We start from the raw sequence: 26,322 nt of genomic DNA, 5'->3' as shown, positions 1-26,322 counted from the left end.
ACCAAGTTCATTACGCAAATTAACTTCCTAATTAGCTTTTGGTTTCATGCACATTTTCATTCGCTTTTTTAGGGTGCTTTTAAATAATGGCCGGCACACAAGAGCCCAAAGCTGTGCGCCTATACAACAGGGGCAGGGAATTTGGCCACCTACAAATCAGACCCGAATCAAAATCCCAGCATGAACTTAGATACACTTGGCATGTAATGGCTGAAATAGTGTGACAAGTCTAAACCTATGTTTTCCTTAATAGAAATTCCACATGTAATTGATTAAAGTCTCTAATATCTTAAAGAGCACAGGAAAATTAGAGGGAAAAGTATTTTATTGCAGTTTTTTTGTTCTCTATTTGCGTCTTGTATGGGTGCAACCACAAGAAATTACCTCTACCTTTAGTAGCCATAAGGGTTGTTCTTAAACAAGTACTCCGCCTGGAACAAGACAAACCAAAAAAGATTATTGAATCAAAATCTAATTAAGTTAAATTCATAGAATTAGGTAATAACCGGTGGTAAGCGTAATACCAGGAATTCCACAGGGTCCTGTGGTTGTGCGATGCAGCATTCGATCAGACCCTGAGTCAGAGTGGGCATGACGTGCTCCACCAGGTAGTTTCTCATAGGGACTGACTTGTTCTCCATTAGTTTCTCATCCTGCTGCCTCACCTCCTCCAAACCTTTAGTCTGACACACATAATAAATTAAAAACTATAACCTACACATATATCTACAAACACATTATTTTCATAGTTTCGTACATCATTTTTCTCATGTTTGATAACATTGTGCTCACTAGTTTAACAGACACCTGGGAACACAGATTGCTAAAAATAGGTCAGACAGGCCAAGAAACAAGAGCACATAGTCAACCAAACCAATTATGAGATTATGAGGTAAAACCAAAATTACGAAAAACTCAAACGTTGGTATTACTTCCTTTTGATTTTAAAGTGCATTAAGGATGTATTCAGACCCCTTCTATTTTTTTGTTTCACATTTTGTTGTGTTACCAGACGTTTCTCCCATCTCCACATGGGATCTCTGGATCTTAGCCAGAGTGACCATCAGGTTCTTGGTCATCTCTCTTACCAAGGCCCTTCTCCCCAGATTTCTCAGTTTGGCTGGGCAGACAGCTGTAGGAAGAGTCCTGGTTTTTCCAAACTTCTTCCATTTAAGAATTATGGAGACCACTTAGCTCTTGGGAACATACAATGCAGCAAAATTTTTTTTTGTAGCTTTCCCCAGATCCGTGCCTCGACAAAATCCTGTCTCTGAGGTCTGCAGGCAGTTCCTTCAACCTCATGGCTTGGTTTTTGCTCTGATATGCATTGTCAGCTGTGAGACCTTATATAGACAGGTTTTCACCTTTCCAAATCATGTCCAATCAACTGAATTTATCGCAGGTGGACGCCAATCAAAGTGTAAAAACATCTCAAAGATAATCGAGAGAAATGGGAGGCACCTAAGCTAAATTTGAAGCGTCAGGTAAGGGGTCTGAGTACATATGCCTATGTGATATGTCAATTTTTCGTTGTTAATAAATTTGCAAACACTTCTGAAATTCTGTTTTCACTTAGTCATTAGGGGATATTCAGTGTAGACTGATGATTCCCTCAAAATGCATAGTTGGCACTGTACGCAGCATACCAAGACATTATTAAGCAAATGATTTTGATATTTAATAATAAAGCAGCAGGCAAAGTCTCCATAGCCATGTCTACATCCAAACCCCAGCTCTCCTCTTAGCACCTACCCACTCCTCCCAGTGTGCAGCCCTGTGTGTGGCCTCCTCCGTCTCCCTCTCCTCCTCTTGTGCCCTCTCCTGGGTCTCTCTCCGCATTTTCTCGTCAGCCTTCCTCTTCTCCTCCTCTTCCACCTCCTGGCTGCTGGGGCTATAGTTCCTGGGCTTGCCCACAGTGTCGCAGATCTTCTGCATCAGCAGCAAGCAGTCAGGTTCATCACTGCTGGTGATCTCTTGAGAGACAAGGAACACAGTAAGGTTTGGCAATATGATGAAAATAGCAATGATAGGTTGAATCAATGGCAGATATAAAACCATAGATAGCAGGCGGGTTGACTTAACTGTCAAAAATTACTTCAAATTTATGTCCCATTAGCCTTAACATAAAAACATAAAAAAATAAATAAAAAATTATACACCCGGATGGTGATGGAACCTAATATTAGGAGGTTCATTTATTAATTTATTTGTATTTATATAGTACTTTTCTAAACATAGATACAAAGTGCTTGAGTGTAATTATGCTAAAATAATTAGATTACGAGAAGTATTTAAAAGCACATTACAGAACAAAACATTTACTGTAGGTATTGTGTGCTGCATACAAAATTGTTTAATGGAAAAAAAAACAATATGTATAACGTTGAAATTATTAGAGCCTAGGACATAAAAATTTAATTTTGTGGGTGGAACAACAAGAAATGCTATATAATAATATTCAGTCTTACTGCAAAATAAACATTTTGACCTGTGGGTGGTGCTGGAAAGCATTTGTGTTGGGAGCATAAATGAGCCCAGAAAATTGGTTTTTATTATTACCTTTTATAGACCAAGGTGCTGGTCAAGGTGAAGGTTTGACCTAACAGTAGCACTACAAGGTAGGTCGCAGTAGTCACAAAAATTGTTCAGAATCATTTTCTAGGGTCCTTGAGTATTCATTCCAAATTTCATGGTGATCTAGAAATTTGTTGTTGAGATATCTTGCTCTGGACCGGCTGCACAAGACTGCCAACCTTTTGGCAATATCACTTAGCACCAACTGAAGTACACAGAGCAGTTAACACATATGAACAACCCTCACTAGATGTCTTTCAGGGTTCTGAAAGGGTTCTGTTTCTTTGACAAAAGGTCAAAGGTACAAGCCTGTGCACATTAAAACATGAGGAAAGAAGTCAAATATGACTTCTACAATGCATAATTTAAAGAGACATCCAGTGACACAGCTTAAAATGTGATTTAAACTGCTGATTCAGCTTTTCAACTTTACTTTAAGATATTGGGTCAACGTTGGATGAATTCAGGAACTATGGTGTCTGTTTTATTCTAAAATCCAAAGTTTTTTGAATTTTTTACAGCTCTGATCACACCTCAGCTCAACCACAAAACCTTTCCCTATATCACCCACACACAGAATGTAGGCATGCTTCCTGGATTACCCAGGTACAGAGGTGTAATGTCCAGCTCATCAAAGTAGTTGACAACAGTTTCATCCTCCCTGTTGTTTTCTCTGTATCTGACCAGACATCTCAGGAAGTGCTCCTGCTCGTAGTTGTGCTCCTGCACTAGCCTCTCAGACAGGTTCATCACCCGATCCTTCAGAAAGGCATCTGACGCGTCCAGGCACAACACAAACTCTGAGACACACACAAGGAAACTATTACAACTGCTACAACACTGGTCATATTTTTTTTTTAAATAAATAATTCTATACACATTGCTATAGTTTAAAAACTCTTTGCAACTTGCTCTTTGTTGCTGGAATATTAATAGCTATTAGATCTGAATGCAACGAGGTCTATAAGCATGCTTAAATCTCACTGATCTGGTATAACATTCAACAGTGTCTCCCTGCATGTAAAATAACAGCCTGTAGTGACAGCGCACTACAGAGACCTGGCATAATCTTCTTGCTATATGAAGAAATCTGGTATGTTCCATCCTCTGATTCATGTTCTTCAGCTAAAAAAGAGGGAAAATATACAGATGTTTATGTATCCATTTTATACGAAGTGCCCATGATTCTGACACTAGTGCAGTAGAAGCTTTGTGTTGGTGTCTCACCACTGAAGAGCTCTTTAGCTTGTTCACAAGTCTTGGGAAGGCCATCCAGAACAAAACCCTGGTTTCTGCACGAGTTAGACTTCAGCTTATCCTTCACCACCTTCACCAACAGCTGGTCATCCAAATTACCTTATGGACGAAAGAGCTGATATAACAGTGTGGCAAAATCATCTTAAAGGGACGTTCCAGGGATTTAGTATTATACTTCCATAAAGTTGGGCAACTTGTGAAAGACAGATTGCTATTTTGATTTTGATCATTCTTTTTTTAGAGTTCAGTAGTGGTCTTCGATTCCCTCCAGCCATGGGTCAAGCCTTCATTGGACCCCCTCCAGTTCACCTACCAACTGGATAATGGAGTGGATGATGCCATCCTATACCTGCTTTACTGTGCCTACACTCACCTGAACAGGCCAGGGGGCATGGCCAGAATCATGCTCTGTTGTACCTTTAACACCATTCAGCCTGCACTGTTGGGGAAGAAGATGACTGCCAATCAGGTTGAGGCTTTTCTGGTGTCCTAGATCATGGACTACCTTACCAGACATCGTCAGCATGTGCGCCTTCTGGGGGTGTCCTGGGGGTGGAGCTTGACCCTCTGCATGTACTTGTGGAGAGGAGGATTTTGTCAAAACTCCTCTCCATCATGGACAACGTCTCCCAGCCTCTACACAGTGTTCTGTTTAGCCAGAGGAGCATTCAGCCAGAGACTCAAAATGACTAAATGCTCCACCAGACACAACAGAATATCCTTCCTTCCTGCCATGTAGTTATACAATTTCTCCCCTTTCTGCTGAAGTTGAACAATTTTTACAATTTCCACAAACGTCTGCCACTACTGCTTACTAGTAGCTGTTAAACTCCTATTACTTTACTCTTAACTCACAGTACCCTTTTCATTTAGTTTACCTTTGCACGTCACGGTCAACTTACTGTTAAATTACTGTCAATCTACTTTGCAAATTTCCATTTTTGCATTTTTGTCCATACTGCAATTCTACCTCTCACATTACTTTTTGCACATTTGCATTTTCACATTTTTCTATTCACTTACTGTGTATTTATTACTATTTTATAGCAGTTTTTACTTCTTTACTTATTTACTTTCTTATTTCCTGACTGCGTGTTGAGCAATTGTAACAAAGCAATCTCACTGCGGGACTCAATAAAGTTTTTCTGATTCTGATTCAAAGATCACCTTTGAACTGAGACAGAGGCTACGAATCCAGGACCCAAACCATCCATATATAACCAGTTGTTATCACTTTCCACATGCAGGTCACGTGATGACACCTGATCCAGTTCCATTCATTGACAAAGTCTTTGAGACACAGTTGAAAGCTCTGAAAAAAGCTTGTTAGTAGACCTTTCCTGACAGAATTTATGTTGTTTTTTTTGATATCTTTGCTGTTCCTTATACATTTGTTTTATCTTAGAATGTCAGCAATATGCAGACTGTAATTTAAAAAAAATGGAATACAATTTGTTCAAAACCATATATAGTATGATCAATCATGTAATCATCAGCCACTCTCTCCATCATTTTAAAAAGCCCTCTGTGACAACACACCAATTTACAAATTATCCAGGCCTTTAAATTTTTTTCGTGGAATAAGAGTAATTAATAAAGAGTCATTTGAAAAAATGGCACCTGACATGAGTCCTATGAGTTTGACAAAATATGCAGACCTCGTAAGTTGAAACTAATATTTTTAAGAGTAAATTGATTTTAATGGAAGAAACTAACATTTACTTAGTTGTCCATACCTCCGATCTGCTCCATACTGTCCTTCAGTCTGCTGAGCAGCTCCTGGGCCTCTGCCGCTGAATCCTCATTCTCTGCATCTGGATCAGCTTTCTTCAAAGCATCTTCCTAGGTATGGGGGTAGAAATAGCTGGACAGTTTGTAAGGATGTTTATAAGGTCAAAGAAAAAAATCTAAAGCTGCAGTATCAATACTTATACAATAAAAATGGATCACATAAATATATGTAATGTGAGAGCTCACTAGTTGTGTGATGGTTTCAGAGATGGTCTCCTTCAATGTAATGTGATGGAGCTTGTAGTGTTCACAGATGAGTTTTGATACTGTACTTTTCCCCACTGCAGGAGGACCCAGTACACACAGACGGATGGGCTGGGGAGAACACACTACATGGATTATACTAGTACAACTTAATGTTAACTAAGACAACTGTCGAAATATTTTTACACAACTTAAATATATACGGAGAAGTAGCAATATTGTTATTCCTCTTAAAATAAAACTTTAATTTAGATTTCCATTTAATTATGAATTTATAATTAATTATAAATCTTCTTTGGATAAAGACATGTTTCTGCCTTTTGCTTTAGTACCTACCAGAAGTCCTCTGGTCTGCCGGTACTGCTCCACCACCAGCTCTATGTTATCCACCAAACCAGTCTCACACAACCAGTTAATAGAGAAGAGCTCCTTGAGGTAGACACCCTTCATGCGGAGGTTGACCAACATGGAATCAATTTCCATTATCTATTAAAAAGATACATGTCAACAGATCTTATAGGAATACTCTTTCATACATTCATTCCCAATTTTCCTCCTTTATTGCTGCAATAACCTGGTAACAAGTTGTGACCACAATACTTACATATCACCACCTTTTAAGTTTATATGTTAAACTTGTTAGCAAACAGTTGCTTATTATACATCTAGCAGACAAAGAGAAACATGATCATTCATTTGGAGTGGTGTCTCTGTCCACCTGATGAATCTAACTCCAATATATACTGTTTTAGCTCTCTTCTTGGTCTCTACATCTCCTGAGAGAAATATCTGTTTCTTTAGGTGCTAAATGCTACACTATGTTCAGAAGCTACTCTCTAACTGTGTCTGTCTGCTGTTTGCTGCTATGAGAGTGAACAAGAACAGTAAAATTGTGGTTTGGACAGATTAACAATGAGCTGAAACTTACTATAAAGTTCCATAAAACTGAGGGGAGCTGCAGATTCAGCCAGTTATTCTCTGTAGATTAATAACTAGCGAGACACCTTTTATATTGTTACACTGTTTTTACAGTCATTTCATGCATTGTTATTCTAAGTTTACATGTTAAATACTGATTATACATATTATAAATACTCTAATCATAAAGCTAAAATACACTTGAAGTACTTTTTACACTACTACTTTTTTACTGTGAGTGTCATGAGAAAATAAATATCAATCTCATGGCCCTGTGTTAAGTACTGAGTTGGGACATGGTTAACCATGCATAAAGCATAAACAGTTAACCTGGGTCTTTCCAAAGATCATAAATATGCCCTCCAACACATCTAAAGATCACTGATTAGCACATTGTTTAATTCTTACTCAAACATAAATATGCTTATGCCAAATAAAAGGAAACAATGTCACTCCTTGAAGAAAAATACACAGGATGCACACAGGATGTCTGAACATCGGGCTTTTCCCTGCATTTCAGAACCGACTGATCCATAAACATTACAGACGGTGCAAAAGCCACAGTTTCTGTGGCTTTAGTTGACAGAAGCACACAGATAGCTCTCCAAAACCACAAATCAAACTTTCATATATGCTGCGTTTTGGAAATCTGTTACTGATTGAAATGTCAATGGACATAACATTTTTGATGTGATTAAGTCAGTCTGTCATAAAGCAGATTAAAAGGCTGAGTCTTACCAATGTTTGTTTCTACACATCAGACTGGTATTCTGTTACACACAGACTCCAAGTATACTGTATATAGTCAGACTGTTTGGAATAAATCAGTAGTTACATTACCTTTCTATTTATGTACAGGTTAAACAAATGAAATACAATGTGTTACTTATTTCTTAAGAGGTATTGGTATGTGTATTTTTGAACTGCAGAAAGAGCAAGGCTGGCTGTTTCCCTGTGTCCAGTCTTTATGTTTAACTAAGCTACCCACATCCTAACTCCAACTCTGTACATAATACAAGACATGAGACTAATATCATCTCATCTCGCTCTTGGAAAGAAAGCAAGTAAGTATATCTCTAAAAATGTTCAGCTATTTTTTAAAGCTCTGTAAACTTTTGAGTTGGGAAGAAGAAAGCTTTCTTCTGTAGTTTATAGCAATACTGAGGTAACACTCTGAATAATTCAGTTTTTAGCCCTGACAAAGAAAACAAACTCTCCTGAGTTATAGTAAAGCATGGCTAATTTCCAACAAATAAAAAAAATACACTTAAGTCCTGTGTGAGGAAGGCGTCTTCAAATGGCTTTTTCCGGATCTTCCCTGGTCCAAGTACAGAAGCAACTGTCTGGAGGAGAAAGAGATGTCACTGCATGATTTTAACAGGCTTTATTACATTTACATCCCAGTCATAGGGATATGTTTCTATTCTGTGACAAAAGATTTCTGGATCAGTTGCTACGCACACCTTCACAATGTCCTCCATGGTATTGTTGGAAGAGTCCACAGCTAGCAGGTAATATGGCTTGGGCTGATGTTCAATCACGTTCTGAATCACACTGAATTTACAAAAAAGAAATCCCACTGTTTATAGTGTATAAGTATATAGTTTATAGCAAATTCCTATATCTCCAATTTAAGTCACTATAGATGCAAAGCAGGGCTCTGTAGAAGCTATAACCTCACATTAATTCAAAGAGTTCAAAGAGACTATTGTTTATGTGTGTGTGTGAATGTGTGTCAAACCTTGCCAGGTCATTGATGTGAATCGTGGGAACGATATTGTTGCCGTCTCCAAAGACAGGTATTTCATGTTCTTGTCCCAGCCATGATGTCTAATAATACAGATTATTTCTATTAGTTTCACATGTGAAGCAAATTCACAATTTCACAATTTGTGAAGGGGTCTAAGGATGGTGATGTTGGTCCATCCAACACTTGATCCAGAGCCAGATGTCTTTACAGCTACTGTCCAGGTTTCCATGATGTCTGGTACTGAAATTCATACTACCCATAAGACCTGCCCATAAGACATCTGAAGGTCTTATTAACTACTACCAGATCAAAATTTACACTTTAATAAAACTTTTCTTCATCTGAATAATAGTATGGGGACAAGTAATAGATGAATCGACTACTAATTGCAACAAATAGATTCCTTTTCTCCCTATCCAATCTTTTTTCCTTTAGTATGTATAGATTGTGAGCGTGTGTAGGTATCGAAAAATCAGATATTCATATTAAATGAAGAAAGTATCTTGTCCTGCTTAACCTGCAGGTGTTTCTGAAGGCTTGAGCAATTTGTTTTGCTACCGAAAAAAAGTGATGTCTATTGACATCAACCACATATGTGAAAGCAGACAAGAATTTTAGGGCAGATGGCATGGCCGCTAATTCCTCTATGTTTGAATGAACTAATGTCATTGAGTTTTCTAAGTTACTTTACTCATCTTCTGTACATTTTCGTTTGTCTTTCCTTGTTTTTCTTCACCCAGCAATCAGTGAAGACATATCGTACTGCATCCACTACAGCATTAAAGTGATCGCATCACTAAAATCAGTGAACCATTCATCTGCAATGTACCCTGCCCCGGCTGTACCCGATACAGACATGGAAAAATAACTGCAAAAAGTGGGTGGATATGAAGATGAGATCCAGCTTTATGGAAGACACAACAGATATACGTGTGGAAAATGCCTCTTGTATGAAAAGGTATATTAGGACATCTTTCGTCCAAAGGCAGATGTGCACAGGCTGTCATTGGATCTCAAGCAAAAGACTGAATTTCTTACCAGTTTTACTAACATCGCTGTTGCACAGGCTAAACAAAAGACCTAAACTCCGCTATCCTTGGAGATGATGTTCCAGACAGATATGGAACCTGTCCAGTAAAGTGGTGTGTGGTGGCCCATCTCCAGACGGGGCATTCTCTGACCCAGAGTCTCTGGAAGCAACAGTTCCCTGGCTTCCCTCCACTTCTGGAGCCCTTGCTCTCTGTCCTGCAGTGGGCGCATTGAACCTCTCCTTGGATCGGGCAGTGGCAGAGCATGTGACACTGCCTTGTTCAGCTCCCTTGCCTGCTGACCACTCGACCCTGGTTTGCAGCAGATATCGAGATTGGCACTCTTCCCATCAATCAGCCTCAGCAAGTTTACTGTCCTCGATGAACGTGGTACCTCTATCTCCTCACCTCCAGAGCTGACTCCCAACCATGCACTGGAGTTGTCACTGTGGAGATACATCCTTGCCCCTGTTAAAGGGATTCAGCTGACAAAGAGCACCGGTAAACTTCTCAGCGGCCCTTCCTTCAATCGTCAGAGACGTTAAGGAGAGACCAGCAAAAACCTTTTGCTTTCCGATGGAAAAAGTGTGGGAAATAACAGATAATGTAAACGTCCAACTATTCGCAACAGTCATCCCCATGCAGAAGCCATTATCCATATCAGTACATAGACAATTCCCTTCAGCAGTCGGAGCTACTGAAACAGAATTTCTGTAATTTGTTTAACACTTTTACACAATCAGATAGACATGTTCTCATCTGCGTTCCACTCCCCATGATCAACCGAGGCTGGGGACGTTTTTTACGAATGCTGAGTTTAAACACCTCAGGGATTTATAAAAAAACAAACTTGATGGGAAAATGTGTGTCTCCATGGAACCTCTGACCCATGTGTATGCACAAAAACTGGAGAAATGATAAAACTGCAATTCCGATGGCAGAAGGATGAAACGTGAGAAACAGCGTCAAACATTTTGTAAAATAATTCAGATTATTACTTCTCACATATCATATACGAAGTGTTCATTTCCAAAAATGGATAAAAGCCATTTTTACAATGAATAAATAAACACCTGTTTGATTGATACTCCCTGGAGTGCAAGCAAAAAGCATATGATTTTGGATAATAAATACACATGGAGATATGTGTTATTGCAAAAGAACCCCTGAATTGTGTTCAGTAATTTTCAAGCAATATTTGCATGTTATTAAATTTATTCTCATAAATAAAAAGGTGAACAGCAGGACAAATGATGTTTACACTGATGCTATTTTTGATGTCTCAGTCAGGCAGATACGAGAGCAGAGTTTCATATTTTGGTATACTGTTAGTCATTTACAACCAGGGTATTTCCCACACCTGTAGCTTTTCAGATGCTATCAAATGCATGGGTATAAAAAGGCATGTAATCATAATGCATTATGATGCACAATGGCCGATTTGGCACTGTTAGAAGATGTGGCGAATGGAAGACTTTGGGAGGAATGAATCTTCAGAGACCAGCAAAATCTACTGGCCAATGATGATGAGTGGCTGTTGAGCCGGTTCTGATTTCCACAGGCTGTCTTGTTGAATCTCTGTGCTGTATTGGGCCCAGCATTACAGAATAGCACCCGCAGAAATCAAGCCGTGCCAGTCCCAGTTCAAGTCTTGACTACACTCAGATTTCTGGCAACTGGCACTTTTCAGAGAGAATTGGCTAAGAGGTCAGAGATCTCCCTAAGCCAACCTTTACCCGTGTTATGCCAGATGTGTTAGGAGGTATAATTGGTTTGTCGCACCTGTACATAAAGTTTCCTTACATGTTGGTAGAACAGGCAAATAAGAAAGCACAATTTGCAGCAATGTCCGGTTTCCGAAATGTAATTGGGGCTATTGAAAGCACTCATGTTGCTATAAGGGCAACGATTTAGAATGAACTGGCTTTCATAAATCGTAAGCATTTTCATTCAATGAATGTCCAAATCATATGTGATGTGGACATGTTACTGGCGAATGTACAGTCCTGATCATTTATTGTCATTACTGGCACCCCTGAATTTCAAGTACATAACTAAGAATATCTTCAGAAATAAATGCACATGAACCAATTTTGTTTAACCAGAATATTTTAATAAAATATCCAAGAACTGGATATTTTATTACTTACTGAATAACAGAAAAAAAAAAACAAATGGATATTTTTTACTTACTGAACAAAAGAAAAACAAACAAACTCGCATGATAGTGAAAAAATACAAACACAAAATTTACCCCAGACAACTGGCACCCGTCACTAATATTTGGTTGCAGAACCATTAGCAACAATGGCAGCCTCTAAACGTTTCTTGTAGCCATTTCAAAGCTTCTTGCATCTGTCTGCTGATAGTTACTGCCACTCTCTATAGCTATGCATTCAAGCTCTTTTAAGTTTGCAGGAGTCTTTTTTGCATTGGCAGGTTTCAGCTCTCTCCAAAAGTTTTCAATGGGATTTAGGTCTGGACTCATTGCTGGCCAGTTTAAAACAGTCTATCTTCTCCTTTTCAACCATTCTTTTGTGCTTCTATGCTGCTGAATGTATGCTTTCGGTCGTTGAACTGTGAAAGACCCAAGACCTTTACCTCAAACCTAGTTTCTGACACTGGGTAACACATTTCACTCTAAAAAGCCTTGGTAATCTTCTGATTTCATCATTCCTTTGATACATTCAGTGTCTCCAGTACCAGAGGCAGCAAACCAGCCCCACAGGATGATAGAACCTGTACCGTGTTTTACTGTAGGTAGGGTGTGCTTTTCCCGATGGGCTTCATTTCATCACTATAAACAAACTGATGCACTTCATTCCAGAAGAGCTCTACTTTGGTTTCATCTGTCCATTGAATATAATCGCAGAAAGTGTGTGGCTTATGTATGAAAGTTTTTGCAAACATCTGTCTTGCTTTTTTCTGCCTTTCTTTCATTAGTGGTGTCCTCCTTGGCTTTCGCCCATGGAGCCCTACTTGGTTTAGTGTGCGGTGTATGGTACGGGCTAAAACCACCACTCCAGATTGCTCTAGGTCAGCCTGAAGATCTTTAATGTCTTGCAGGGTTTTCTGACTGTGAAACTTCTTGATAACATTATGAACTGTTGAAACAGGGATTTCAAGATCTTTGTTGTTTGCCTTGTAACCTTTGGAATTGTTATGTTTTTTGATAATAACATTTTTGATGCTCTCAGACAGCTCTCTTGTCTTTGCCATTGTGAAAAACAAATTGGAAACAATAAGGCCCTTTTTATGAAGTAAAAACCAACATTCATTGGTTAATCCAGGTCACGTGAACACTGAAAAGTAAGCACAGGTGGGTTTTATTTATTTTTTATTCTGTTTGAGGAACTCATTTAAAATCATCTAAATAGTTGTGTCTGGAGTACACTTTGTGTTTGTATTATTTCACTATCATGCAAGTTTTGTTTTGTTCAGCAGCCTTGGACATTTTACTAAAATATTCTAGTTATATAAAAATCGGTTAATTTGCATTTATTTCTGAAGATATTCTGAATTATGTTCTTGAAATTCAAGAGTGCCAATAATTTTGACCAGGACTGTGGTGGCTCGGTGGCCTGGGTCAACCTATGACTTATCTATGCAGTGATAGGCGCAGAGTTGAGGCCAGAGTTGTGCGTGATGGCTGGCTTCTAGGTACGAATAATTACTGTAGAAATCACTAAACTATTTTTCTCTACTGCAGTGTCTAAGCCATTCACTAACCTTGCAGGCAACAGTGGATATCCCCTCAAGTGGTGGCTGCTCACCCCTTTCCTCAACCCACAGAGCACAGAGGAGAGAAACTACAATGTGCGCCACATCCACGCAAGCGCCGTTGAGCGCGTAATCACACTCCTGAAGGGCAGATGGCACTGCCTTGATGCCACAGGAGGAACACTGTCATACAAGTCCGAAAAGTTGTGCCACACTGTAAGAGCGTGTGCTGTGCTACATAATGTGGCACAGTTAGGGAATGTTGCTTTACACTCTGATGCTGATGGTCCTGTTGGCCACAACTGTGTGCTGTGTGCACACAGTTGCTAAGCTGCAGCCAGCACCACTGAACCTGCTAGAACACGCAATGACTACAAGAAATAGACATTGTTTTTGTGAGTGAAGCCCCACTTGTTTGTGTGAATTGTCTAACTTGTTTTTTTACATAAATGTGTAAACAAAACTTGAATGCATTTGGTTTACATTCTTTTCAAACAAGGGAATACAAATTACATACCTGAGTCATCCAGTGCATCTTGCACATCTGTGTCCCCCTCCACCTCCGTCATGACTCCACTCCGGAGGGATTCTCCAATAATTCCTGTCAGTTTCCTATCAAGAGGAGTGGATCCCCAATATCCCCTTTCCCCCGCCTGTGACACGGGCATTCCGCTTGTGCAATGCTATCCTTTTTTTGGCGTGCACTTATTTTGGCGACGGTCCGACCTTCTTAGGCAACAGCATTCACAGCATCAACCACATGCTGCAACTCTAATGCCTTTTTGGCATTTGTAATGCCCACACCGTGTCCACCAAACAACATCTTTTTTCTTGTCTCAACTTCCCCAACAAGAACTTAAATTTCACACTGTGTGAAATTTCTTTTTTTGTCTTTCTGTCAGCGTTTGCCATGGTAGTCTTCATGCATTCAGTAGGAATTAATAGGAATTAGGGCTGTTTCACTGACTATTCATAGGCATCTATGGGCATTGCATGAAGCTTGCACAGGTGCACCAGATTCCAAGGGGATTGTGACTTATTAAGGGAAATCAGTGTAGGATGAGCTTGTGCACAATCTTATAAATCAGAATGGTTTTGTGCGGAAGCACTTTCTGTTTCCCGTCTGTACACCACCTTTTGTCATGAATCCTACCAACAGTTTTATAAATGAAGTCCCTGGTTATCAACTACATGTCATCACCTTTAAAACTTTAAAAGAGACGGTCTCCACCCCAATTTTTTTGGGTCACATACGCTCACAGAAAATTGGTTTTATAGCCTAAATTGCCAGAAACAGACTCATGTGCTACTCTAAACAATGTCTGTTCAGCTAAAGCCCTTTATCTCATAGTTTCCACTTCACACAGTAAATTCTCCAAAGGCTCCCACACATGCCAGTATACCACAATGAATAGCTACTAAAAATACTACCAGGTTATATTCCCACCAGCACAGACACACTACTGCTTCCATTGCCTGTAATCTGAAATCTGCTTGTAGTCCTCCAAAATAATTTCTTAACTCACTGTGTCTTACTAGACATGGTGAGGGCTTGGCTATGGTTTAAAATTTTGACCTTTTTACCTTTGAACCTGTGTCGACTGAAAAATAATAAACTTTTTCATTACGGCTGTGTAAGATTGAACTGTCAAATCCAATGCACTTATACACAGTACCCCTAAATTAAACAAGGTTTTTTTATTGATGAATTCTTTTTGTATTTTATGGTAGCTAAAACTAATAACCTTTTAATTTTTGGTGATTTTAACATTCACATTTGCTGTCCATCGAACCCACTTGCTCAGGATTTTCTACATTTAATTGACACTTTCAATCTTACCCTGTTAGTCATACATGATCATGTTCTTGACCTTATTTTAACTTTTGGCATTTTGTTTCCCAGCATCCAGATAAACAATGTCAGTTTATCTTATAATTGGCCAATTATGTTTTCCACCTCAGACCCCTCCAAGATTGCTTAACCCAGTTTGCCAGGAAACTATACCTGGTCTATTATCCCTCTCACTGCCAGGCAGTTCTAAGATGCCTTCTTCTCTGCTTTCATAAAGCTCCCCCTGCTGGTCTGGACTCAGAAGAGCTGGTCACAGTATTCAATTCCACTTGCACCCATATTCTCGACTCAATTGCTCTAAAAAAGCTAAAATCAAAGCTTGGTTTAACTTAAGTTAGGCAGGAGTGCAGGAGAGCAGTGTAATTCGAAAAAAGACAGACTCCTAGTGTCAAGAATCTGACTTTTTACAGCCTAACGATGGCCTCCCTCATTTGCATCAACACTTCTTTGGACCACATATTGAGAGTTCCCATGAATAGCTAACTAGTGCAAATTAGACACTTGGAGTCAACTCCAGACCTTTTATCTGCCTAAATTGTCATGAAATAATGAGGGAACAGGCCACACCTGGCCATGAAACTAATTGTCAGTCAACTGTCCAATTACTTCTGACCCTCTGAAAATATGTATAAAAATGGTTCTAATTTCTTAACAGTTAATGTAATAATTTTGTGAAACTCTTTGAATTAAAGCTGAAAGTCTACACTTCCTTCACATCTCGATCTATTTGTTTCAGTTACATTGTAGTGCTGTACAGATGCGGAATTACGAAAATTTTGTCATTGTCCATTTAGTTATGCACCTAAGTGTATCTTATCTTACGGTTTAAAATTTGATAAACAAATCAACTCAGTTTTCAGCATTGGCTTCTTCCATCTTAGATCACTTGAAAAAAATAAAATCATTCCTGTCTATTAAAGATTTGGAGACTATAGTTCATGCTTTCCTCTCACATCGACTACCGCAGTTCTCTCCATGTAGGAATCAGTCAGTCAGCCTTATCTCACTTGCAGGTGGTTCAAAATGCAGCAGTGAGACTCCTCACTGGTACCAAGAAGAGAAATCCATATCATCCCTGTGCTGGCCTCTCTTCATCAGTTACCAGTAAAGTACAGTATTGATTTTAAGATTCTTTTATTTGTTCTTAAAGCACTGCATCGACTGCCACAGGGTTACATCTCTAAACTGCACGTCCCCTATTCCACCTCCGGAGCCCTCAGATCTGCTGACCAATCACTGCTCTCCATTCCACACACCCAGTTAAAATCAAAAGGTGATTAAAACATTTCTTTTGTTGGCCATAAATTTAGGAATAGTTTGCCACTAACACTTAGATCTCCCCCCTCCACTGATACCGTTAGCTCCCATCTAAAGACCCATCTCTTTTCTTTAGCCTCTCAATAGTAGAGTAAGTGACTTTGGGGAAAGACTGTTGATATTTGAACTGAACAGCGAAACAATACACCCCTCCCTTCAGTGCTCCTTCAGAATCTCTGCCCCCCCCAAAAAAAAAAAAATTCTTTGACGCCTAGGCCAATTGTGGAGTCCAGTGTCTTATAGAGCGTGTAAGTGGATACTCTTTCTCATAGCTGAAGCAAAACGAATCCTATCATATAAAAAACCAAAAAAACAGCATGCACACAAACACACCATCCAAAACAAAATGCAATAAAAACTAGCGAGAGTTAGTTATTTAGAATGTTCTTACAAAACTACAGTGACAGAAAGGATTGTAGGTTTGTACCTAAGCTAACAAGGTAACATTACTTGGCATAGTATTTTGAATTATGCATCCAACCAAATAAATCCATAGTGTTTGTGTTTTTAGGTCTTCATTACTATAAAACCCTTTGCATGTTGTATGGACAAATACCATGATATAGAGCAAACAACGACACAGCAAACAGTTGCTACTGTTGCCACTGCAAAGCTAACATGCAAAGAGGACAAGACACTTTCCCAGAGCCAGCACACCAGCTGCAGACAGTGATACTCACTCTCCTGCTACTATGGCTAACCTCACACCAATGGTTTACTTGGCAAACTAGAAAGTACCGGTACCCACTTGCTAACCAACCAGTTGGGATTAGCTATCACAAACATTACCAAATGGGACTACCCAATACTGACCTAATGGATCTGTGAAACACAGCAAAAGTAATGTTTTACACAACTGTCAAAAAGAAAAGAGTAACCTCTGCATCCGTCTTCATGCCTTTCAATTGTCTGAGGTCTGGCCATCAGCAAAATTCTGTTGGGCCATCGCATCAGTGGGCCGTAGGACTGTCAAAACATCAAGAGTTTTTAAAGTTTTTACTGGCCCCGACAGTCTCTTTACCGGTCCTCTCTATGTGCCTGTCATTCAGGGTGTGGGCCAGTCTTAGCGATAAGTCCAGGGCTGAATTTCTTTCCCAGTCCAACCGTGCAGTCTCCACTGTAAGCCTCATGTTAACATGGCTATTCACCCTGGCCTGATCACAGCACTGCTTTTTCAGTTTTTGTTCTTTCGACCTTCTCCTCGTCGGCTCTTCCTCGGCAATCTCTCCGTCTTGACAATACGAATATGTTGTGGAGTATATGCTACCATCATGCTGCCGCCGTTAGACGTTCCTTCCATGCACTCATCTTAATGTCGCCGCCCGTCTTTCATCTGAGGTCCCAATCAATCCCATTCCAAACTCCACATGGTCTGACTGCTCCTTCTCCTTCCCCTGATAATCCTTATTATGTCACTATCCATTACCACGTTCCAGATTTACCATTTTTGTTCCCACTACCCCCTTTCCTCAGTCTCCAGTCTTCTCTTCTTCTTTCCCTTGTCCTGTGCACAAGCATGAACTGTTGCTGATTGCCTGGAATAGTAATGTGCGGCTCAGTCTGAGCCCCTTTGTTTGTTTCCAACTTACAGAGGCAGGGCTGTTTACGAACACGACATTTTTTTTCAGCACTCATACAGAATGGACTGTGAGGAGATATTGACCGAATTTGACAAAAAGTGTATATTTGATTATAATCGCTTATATTCAGTATGAAGACATGGCTGAACACATTCTATCTTTTATTCTCTGTGCAGTGCTGTTGTGTTATGATTTTATACAGATACTCTATGCTTTTATTCATTTTCTTGTTTTCTCATTCATGTCTGTTTTTATTTTATCATTCCTGTGTTTTTATTCAATCATTCCTGTTTTTATTTGACTGTAATCATCAATCAGATAATCCAATAATTTAATCTCTCTGTGATATACTTTTGTCAACTTTTGTTATTTTTAAATGTGCTTTATAAATAAATTGACTTGACTTGACTTTTCAGGCAAATACTGCATTACTATTACTAATACTACTATTTCCTCTCTGCGCATTTGGTCGATCTGAAATTTGGGTATATATTATGACTACTCGATCTGTGAAAAACATTAGAATCAATCCCCAGTGAATAACCATGCTGTGGATATTCAGAGTCTCCAAGATCATAAATCATAATGATTTTAGTGATCCCCTGACCTTTCCTCTCTTGTTAATATCTAACAAAAATTTCCATTTTTACGCTAGAAAAATCCAAGTCTAATGGACAGATTGTCATGAAATGAACTAAGGATAGAGATGGTCCTCGGATGATGACCTCTTTCCATTTTATATCATAATCCAACTTTTGCATTGTGGGTTATTAAGAAAAATTCAAACATAAGTGGCTGCTAGTTCGGACTCAGACTTGAAGTTTTCACAAGTCTAAAATTTTGGATCTGATCTGAAAAGGAAGCATGGGCCGAACAGAATCACAAATGCATATGTCAATTTTCAAAAGGACTAAGTGTCTTGGATTTATCCTCTGTGGACCATACAAAATTTCATGGCAATCCATCCACTACTTGCTGAGATATTTCAGTCTTGACCAGTGGCCCAACAGACGAACACTGCCATGTTACCAGCATTGCTAAAAATAAGAGACCCGAAAGGGACCCAAGGATAAGAAGACTTGATCCAAAATACAGTCCATATGAAGAGACACAGACAGGACTAACACTGGCAGCAACATGATAATGAGTAGCTGAAGTTAGAAAGTGCAGCAATACATTTTTTCTTACACTTAACAATTCACACTCTGTCTGCCTAAAAACCTGTGATTTTGATGACACTCAACTCTGTAAATACTGCAATTTATATATTTTGGCATAAACAACAATTACAGGTTGTTAAGTCTTAGAAACCTAAATTATTAGCATTTAAATTAAAAATTGAAATTATACCAATGAAAATGAGGGATTCCTGATAACTTACAATCATAATCTGTGATTCATTGCAAAGACAGCCAGTTCTGCTAACTTATCTTTAGTCGGGGAATACAAAAAGACTACTTTTACTCCATATTTAATCCATCATTATTATTGTAACATCTAATAAGTTATATTAATAATAAAAGAAAAGTTTATTTAAATATGATCAAATAAGTTTTTCAGTTTCAAGTTTAATTGTTTAATTATCTATTTCAACTAATAATCATGAATTCAGTTGACAACATGTCCAATGGAAAATTCCAGCTCATTTTGAGTTGCTTTAACTTAGAGAAAGTTAACAGAGGTAAAAATTCTGAGTTGTGATCATGTAAAATTATATCTTACTCTAAATTGTAATAAGTTAACAGAGGTACAGAGTCTGCTCTGTTCTATTCAAGTATTAACCCCTGTTTGTGTCTCTCATCTATTATGACTATGTTAGAATCACAGAGCTAAGCATCTGTTTCTATGAAAAATAAATACCCGGCAATCCCCTGCTGTTTTGAAGGTATTTCCAGAATCCTCAGACTCTAACCATCTTAATTTAAAAAATACAAATACTGCTGCACTATAGAAAATATTTTTAACCTGTTGTCCATGCTGCAGATCTCATTCCAAATCCAAACAAAGATCATTGTTCAATTTGTATTACACAGACCAAAATTAAAAGTTTTACTACTATAGTTGTCGAGATTAACTATCTATATTTCTATATTACTTCCATTACCATTTTTATACAAAATTATGGAAATCACATGTTTCTGGCTACCTGGATAGGATATAGACTTGGGAAACTGGTTATAAATTTTATGTATTATTTTTCATTTTATTACTTTATGGTGCAGGGAACTGAAATTTTTTCATCCACATGGTTAGAAGAGTCTTTAAAGATTTGGGTCTCCCTGAGGACTTGTGGTCTAGGTGTTTACCACATAATCGCAATGTGGTTAGTGAGGTCATGGCAAATGCATCCCCCTTGCTTTCTCCCCATATTTCTGCCTGTCAACTGACAATTGAAGGCAAAATGGCAAAAAGAAATTTTTCAAAGATCACTGGGTATTTATCTATCAGAAAACCTGATGCTTAGCTCTGTGTCTGGAATGTAATGGTAATAAATTAGAGATAAAAACTGGGGCTACTTGATATAAGACATACTGACACATAGACCCAAGGAAATACAACAGGACCCTACAAATTTCTTGACAGCAATGAAACTAAAAATAAACAAAAGGGAACCTTTAAAACTAGAATTATCTCCTTGCAGTTGTATGCCTCTGCCATCCAGTCAAGAGACAGTTTACATGCATGTCTGCCCAGACTGATGTAATATTTGTAGTGAAGACTTCAAAAGAATTTAACAGAAGGTATTCAGTGTATTTTGTCATAATTACTGTTATCCCAGGAGGTTCCTGAGATGTCAATGAATGAAAACTAAATGATGATGTGAAAGACAGACAAATTAACTAGTTAATGTTCTAATGCAAAGTCTTATTCAACAACCTCCATGCATCTACAGAGTTACAAACTGTAGGGTCCTGATTAATTAAACAGTTTCCTCCACCAGCCAATAATATCTCTTTTCAGAAATTGATTTGTCTCTGTCTCTGTTAGTAATGTTATCTAATGTTGCCAGCTTGTGAAAGAAACACATTTATGGACTAAATTATCTACAAGACATTGAGGATTACATAAGAAACAGCAACAAAACAAATGAGACAAATGACAAAATCATGCAGGCAGCAAGCTGACATTTATGTAGCTGATGTAACATTATCAAGTACTGTGGATGTCGATGTAACATTAACATTACGTTCAGTTGGACATCTTTCATGTTGCCAGCAAAAGGAATTATTAAATTCCATTTTCTGATGTTTTACCTTCTTCTATCAAGCTAAATCCAGACAGTGAACAGTATTTTGGTTAACAGGTGACTGAAACAGCTTCTGAATGATCAGTTGGCGAGAACAGGTAGCTGTGCTAATGTAAATGCTTAGTGAGCAGGAATGACAGAGAGAAAGAGAGTGGTTTAGGGTTTATAATGAGAACTGGAGAGTTAACCGAGGAGAGTCAGTTTGTTGTATTACTGCAGAGAAGAGGAACATGAACACTGTGTCAACAGGTGAACAGTGCTTTTTCCACTAACCTCACAACACCTGTAACAATGGTAACTGTACACAACAAAGATGGTGACAGCTGTAGCTTCAAAATGTTTACAAGACATAAAAATCAAAAATGTATGCTGAAAATGAGACCAAAATTGAACCTACAAAAACTAGGCTAAAATGTTTTTAGTTTTTGTTGACTAAACCTAACGAATCAAATAACTCAAATCTGACTAAAACTAATATACATTTTTATCAAAAGACATAAAATCAGGTACCAAAATGATCACTGTACTTGACCAAATAAGACTAAGTATAATTTAGATTTTAGTTACTAGGAACCAAGTTGATCTCAAACTTTTGGTTTAAATTATTAAAAAAGAGACACATCTATATTCGTACATAAAAAGGAATCTTGTTAATGGCCACAGCAACAATTTACATCAGTCTTGAAATCTCACCTTGAAAAAGAAGTGGAAGACTTGCTCTCCCATCCCGTACTGAAGTCCTGATGCCACCACATATGTCGAGAACAATGTTCTGTTCTACAAGCAACAACCACATGACAGGGTGATATATCTCAATCACGAGTCTCCTGTACAATATGTAACAAGTTAGGAATTTGAAACTTACAGTTTTGCCCATTTTGACCACCCTCTTCTCCAGGTCAATGTGTTGTTTGAAGCTGGGATGTGCTTTTCTTCTCCAGAAAATCTCATCAGTGAAAGGAAGTTCCAGATCATCCTGTTTCACAACACAGACAACAACAGGGATTCTGCAACAACAAAACAACAAAACAAACAACAAAAGTATCCCACTTACACATCACACTGATGTGGACAGAGTTGTTGACTAGTAAACAAACCTGTCACATTGTAGAAATGAATCCACTGGTGTTATTTAAAACAATTACATATACTAATGAATGACAGATAAGATACTGAAAAAGGCAACTGCTTACCCAAATTACTCACATATACAACACCCGTGGAACGTATTCACCCATTTTAAGTTTTCTTGTTTTAGACCACTGAATCAGATATACTGTGGCTTCTTGACACTGATCAACAGAAAAAGATGTCAAACTGAGAGCACATTTGCCGCATGTTTTCCCCATTCTTTGTTGGAAAACTGGTCAAGCTATGTTAGGTTGCATGGGGATCCTTTTTCTAGTAAAACAAAATTTCAAATTGTAAATTGGATTGAGACCCTGGACTCTGACTCGACCACTACAGGACATTAACATTGTTGTTTTTAAGCTGCTCCTGTACAGCTTTGGCTTTGTGCTCGGGGCTCATTTTCTTGCTATAATCAAACCTTCCTCCAAGTGGCAGGTTTCCTGCAGACTGGATTAGGTTTTCCTTGTGGATTGCACTGTATTTTGCTGCTTTTTACCCTCTGCCATCACAAACCTGCCAGGGCCTTCTGCATAGAAGTCTTCCCACAGCATGATGCTGTCACCACCCTGCTTCACAGACAGGATGCTACGTTTATGATAGTTTTATTATTATTATTATTATTACAGTTTGACAAAGTTTAGACCAGTAAAAGTCCAGTAATCCATTAATGTGTTTATCTGAATTTATGAAGTATGAAAAGCACATTCACTTACTCTACAAACAATAATGCCACATGAGGTTCCTTTCTTGTTGATGTGGGTGAGTGATGCTTTTCACATGACCAGTCATGTGTTTGGTATGTGCACTGTAATGACCACTATGTGCACTTTTTAGCAAAAAAAAAAAAAAATATATATATAGCTGGTGAGGTGAGCAAAAATGAACAAACTAATTTTTTCTACTGGTACTTTGTGAGTTGGATACATACTAGATCTGTGCTAGTATGTACTGTCTCCAGGAAATAGCCATATGCTGACATTCTAAAGTTCGACACTGACAAAAGCTCTCATCTTCTCCCTCCTATTCAGCTTTTATATGTCACCAAACTGCCAGCCATATTAATGGAAGCATTACTAACTTAAATTGTGTTACAAACACACTTACTGCCCTGTGTACTGTAGCTTTAAGCAGAGTATGTGGTGACTGACTGATGTTTTCCCCTCGGCGCTTACTAAAGCTGTATTGCAGTGCTTGCTGCTGAGACCGCTCAGTACTACAAACCTTTATACTCGCATCGACTTGACTGCTGCTCATACCAGCTCTAATACAGATTTGCGGCACTCATCACGTCCACGTCCAACTGTACACTGCTTGAGGGCTTCAGGGTTTGCCAGATTCATTCATGTACCAGAGTCAGAGAGTAGACTCAGTTCTTATTAGTCTGTTAACCTGTGGATATTACTCCTCAGTCCCACTGGCTGTGGAGTTTGGCGAGACTCACTACAGTTTGGTTGATTGTTACACAACTTTTAGTCCCTGTTAGTGTTAATAATTGTTTGCATTTTGATTTAAATACTTTCATCACCTCAGGTCATTTCTTATTTCTACTACTGTCTTGATACAACATATTTATACAAAATACACAACGAACATCAACAAAGTTATAACAGTTATTGATTTCACATTATCAGCTTTATATAGCCTGCAGCTTAATCTTTTGAGAGGATAATGAAGCATATTCCACTCGATACTGGCATATCATGTTAGTGTGTCCTGCAGTCTCTGGCCTGAAAGGTCCAGACCCAAGTATTCGAGGTAAAATAACTAATCCACTTCATGATAGAGATTTTGCCATGATAATGACTCATGAAAAGTTGGACCTTCAAGGTGAATTTATACTACTAACAATTGATTGAACGTTTTATATTTTAAATATGTAATTAGTTTTGATCACATTAGAGAAAATAGTTTGGCATTTAAGTGTCTTTTTTCATTGATTAGTATGAAGTTATATTGTATATTGCTGTTAAAATTATTTTCACATCACTTGAAGTAAAGAATAAATCATAACCGTATGCCAGCTGATTTTTACAACGATTAACCATATCAGAATAGGTAATGAGGAATGAACCTGGATTAGTGTAACACAAAAAGATAACATGTTAGGTTAGCCAGAGGTACTCTATTTGTCCACTTACAGGATCAACTGGCTTGCTGCACGCCCAGGTCATCACAGTGGAGATGAGGATGAACACCTTTGGTCCAGAAAAATGTCCCATTTCATTGTGAAGAGCTACAATTACAACACACAAGGAATCATTACCTGATTAATTAATTATCGTATTATTATATCTAAATGTTCTCTGCCAGGTCAGTGCTTGTCAGGTTTTGCTCATGTGTTGGCTGCAGATCATCTCTCTGAAACCTACACTGCTCAAATAAAGATGAGGACATCTAGATATGCACACTTTATTGGGATAATTTCCTTGTTTCCTTGTTTTGGAATCCATTCTTACAGGTGAATTCACACATAACTGAAAGGCACCATATTATTTTCAAACATGTCTGCAGATAATAAGATTACAAAAGCATCAGCTGCAACACTATTAAAGCATTTTAGGTGAGTTTCTTTAATTAGATACAGATGTGGTGGATGGATCTGATATTTTGATATTAATGGTGATTGTACTCGTAGTTCTGAGAATAGATGGATAGTCCCCCAAGGAATACATTTCCTGCTCCTGATAACCAAATATAAAAGACTAAAATTAACCTGACAACATGAAATCTCTATATTTGTTAAGCCCATAACAATTCTGGGACATAGAAATTGTGTCACAGGCCAGCAAATTTACAAAACCCTCCTGCAAAGGTTCATTAATAACATTAATGGTAATACTGTATCTGTCAGCTGCATTATGAGAAAATATTAAAAGTAAGAGTCAATCTACACATATTGATGACATTATAAAAGGTACAAAAAGAGTTCATAATTGCAGACAATGTAAACTACCAGTTTAGTAAACTGTAGAAAATAAAGTAGGAATGTAAAAGCTATCATACACTCAGGAAGAAATATAGTACCTCAATGAATCATTACATGATAGATAATATTCATTTCTAGTTGAATATTAAACACTGACTGGACTGACCAAACCCATGTTACATACTATGGATGTAGTTGTAGTCCAACAGAACTAACGAACTGTGAACAGTCTCAAGAAAACTAAATAGACAATGGACAGCCTGTCAATCCATCAACCACCCAACAGAGACTGACAACTGCTTACCTGAAACAGCCCAGAGGGCTTCCTTCACCTGATCAGTACACTGGCTAATGTTGTAGATGACAACATCACATTTCATCAGTTTAGGAAATAGCTCGTCTCTGTCCCCTTCCTTGCATACAAAGAAACAAAAATTTAAATTGACCCTCGAGTAGCTTAATGTTTATCCAAAGTTTGCCACTTTACTAGACAGCATTTGTTGAATAAAGCACTTACTAAATACGCTTCCAGGACATCCGGTCTGTCCTCGTTAGATTTATCAGAAACACTTCCAACAACCTGAAAAGCTGCGGCTCCGCTATGGTTTGTTATTATCCTCTCCTCCTCCTTGGACTCCATCTCTCCATCAGGATCAACAGGTCCTCCGACAACGCATTCAGACAAAAACTGAAAAGATGTATACGTTGACTAACTTTTGATGTTGCTGACCAAGGTTGTCCACAAACGTGTCATCAGTGAGTACGACCTCAATTTCCTGCAGTGGTAAAATGGCTACAAACAAAGCAGCCTATAACTGCTAAATCAAATGAACACTAGCTAACAGCTTTACATTCATTGCTGGCATTCCACATTTAAATATATTTACCTTGGCAATATATTTGGATGCATATGAGTCTATGTTGTTAATAAAAACTCGTTTGAGTGACTGTTTGACTTTCTCCATCCTCGGCTCCGCCATATTAGCTTGTGAGCTGTTAGCAAGATTTTTGTTTCGCGTTACCATAG

General features: G+C 38.3%; 1 protein-coding gene across 1 annotated transcript; it reads right to left on the bottom strand.

Annotated features, from left to right (window-relative positions):
- Nucleotides 1-328: 328 nt before the first annotated feature.
- ak7b (adenylate kinase 7b) lies at nt 329-26,278 on the bottom strand. The gene is made up of 18 exons (XM_040137446.1): nt 26,183-26,278; nt 25,813-25,983; nt 25,600-25,708; nt 24,508-24,602; nt 22,104-22,214; nt 21,932-22,015; nt 8,486-8,574; nt 8,208-8,298; nt 8,010-8,087; nt 6,163-6,312; nt 5,809-5,937; nt 5,568-5,673; nt 3,802-3,930; nt 3,634-3,699; nt 3,177-3,374; nt 1,753-1,973; nt 525-683; nt 329-431 (listed from the first exon to the last, which is right to left on the bottom strand). Exons 1-18 carry the CDS (start codon nt 26,273-26,275, stop codon nt 393-395), a joined length of 2,118 nt encoding a protein of 705 aa, XP_039993380.1. The 5' UTR covers nt 26,276-26,278; the 3' UTR covers nt 329-392.
- Nucleotides 26,279-26,322: the final 44 nt, after the last annotated feature.

The sequence above is a fragment of the Xiphias gladius genome, chromosome 10 (assembly GCF_016859285.1).
Source record: "Xiphias gladius isolate SHS-SW01 ecotype Sanya breed wild chromosome 10, ASM1685928v1, whole genome shotgun sequence".
In the NCBI taxonomy this organism is placed as follows: Eukaryota; Metazoa; Chordata; class Actinopteri; order Istiophoriformes; family Xiphiidae; genus Xiphias; species Xiphias gladius.
The sequence above is the reverse complement of the archived record's forward strand: the minus strand, read 5'-3'. Positions and strand labels throughout refer to the sequence as shown.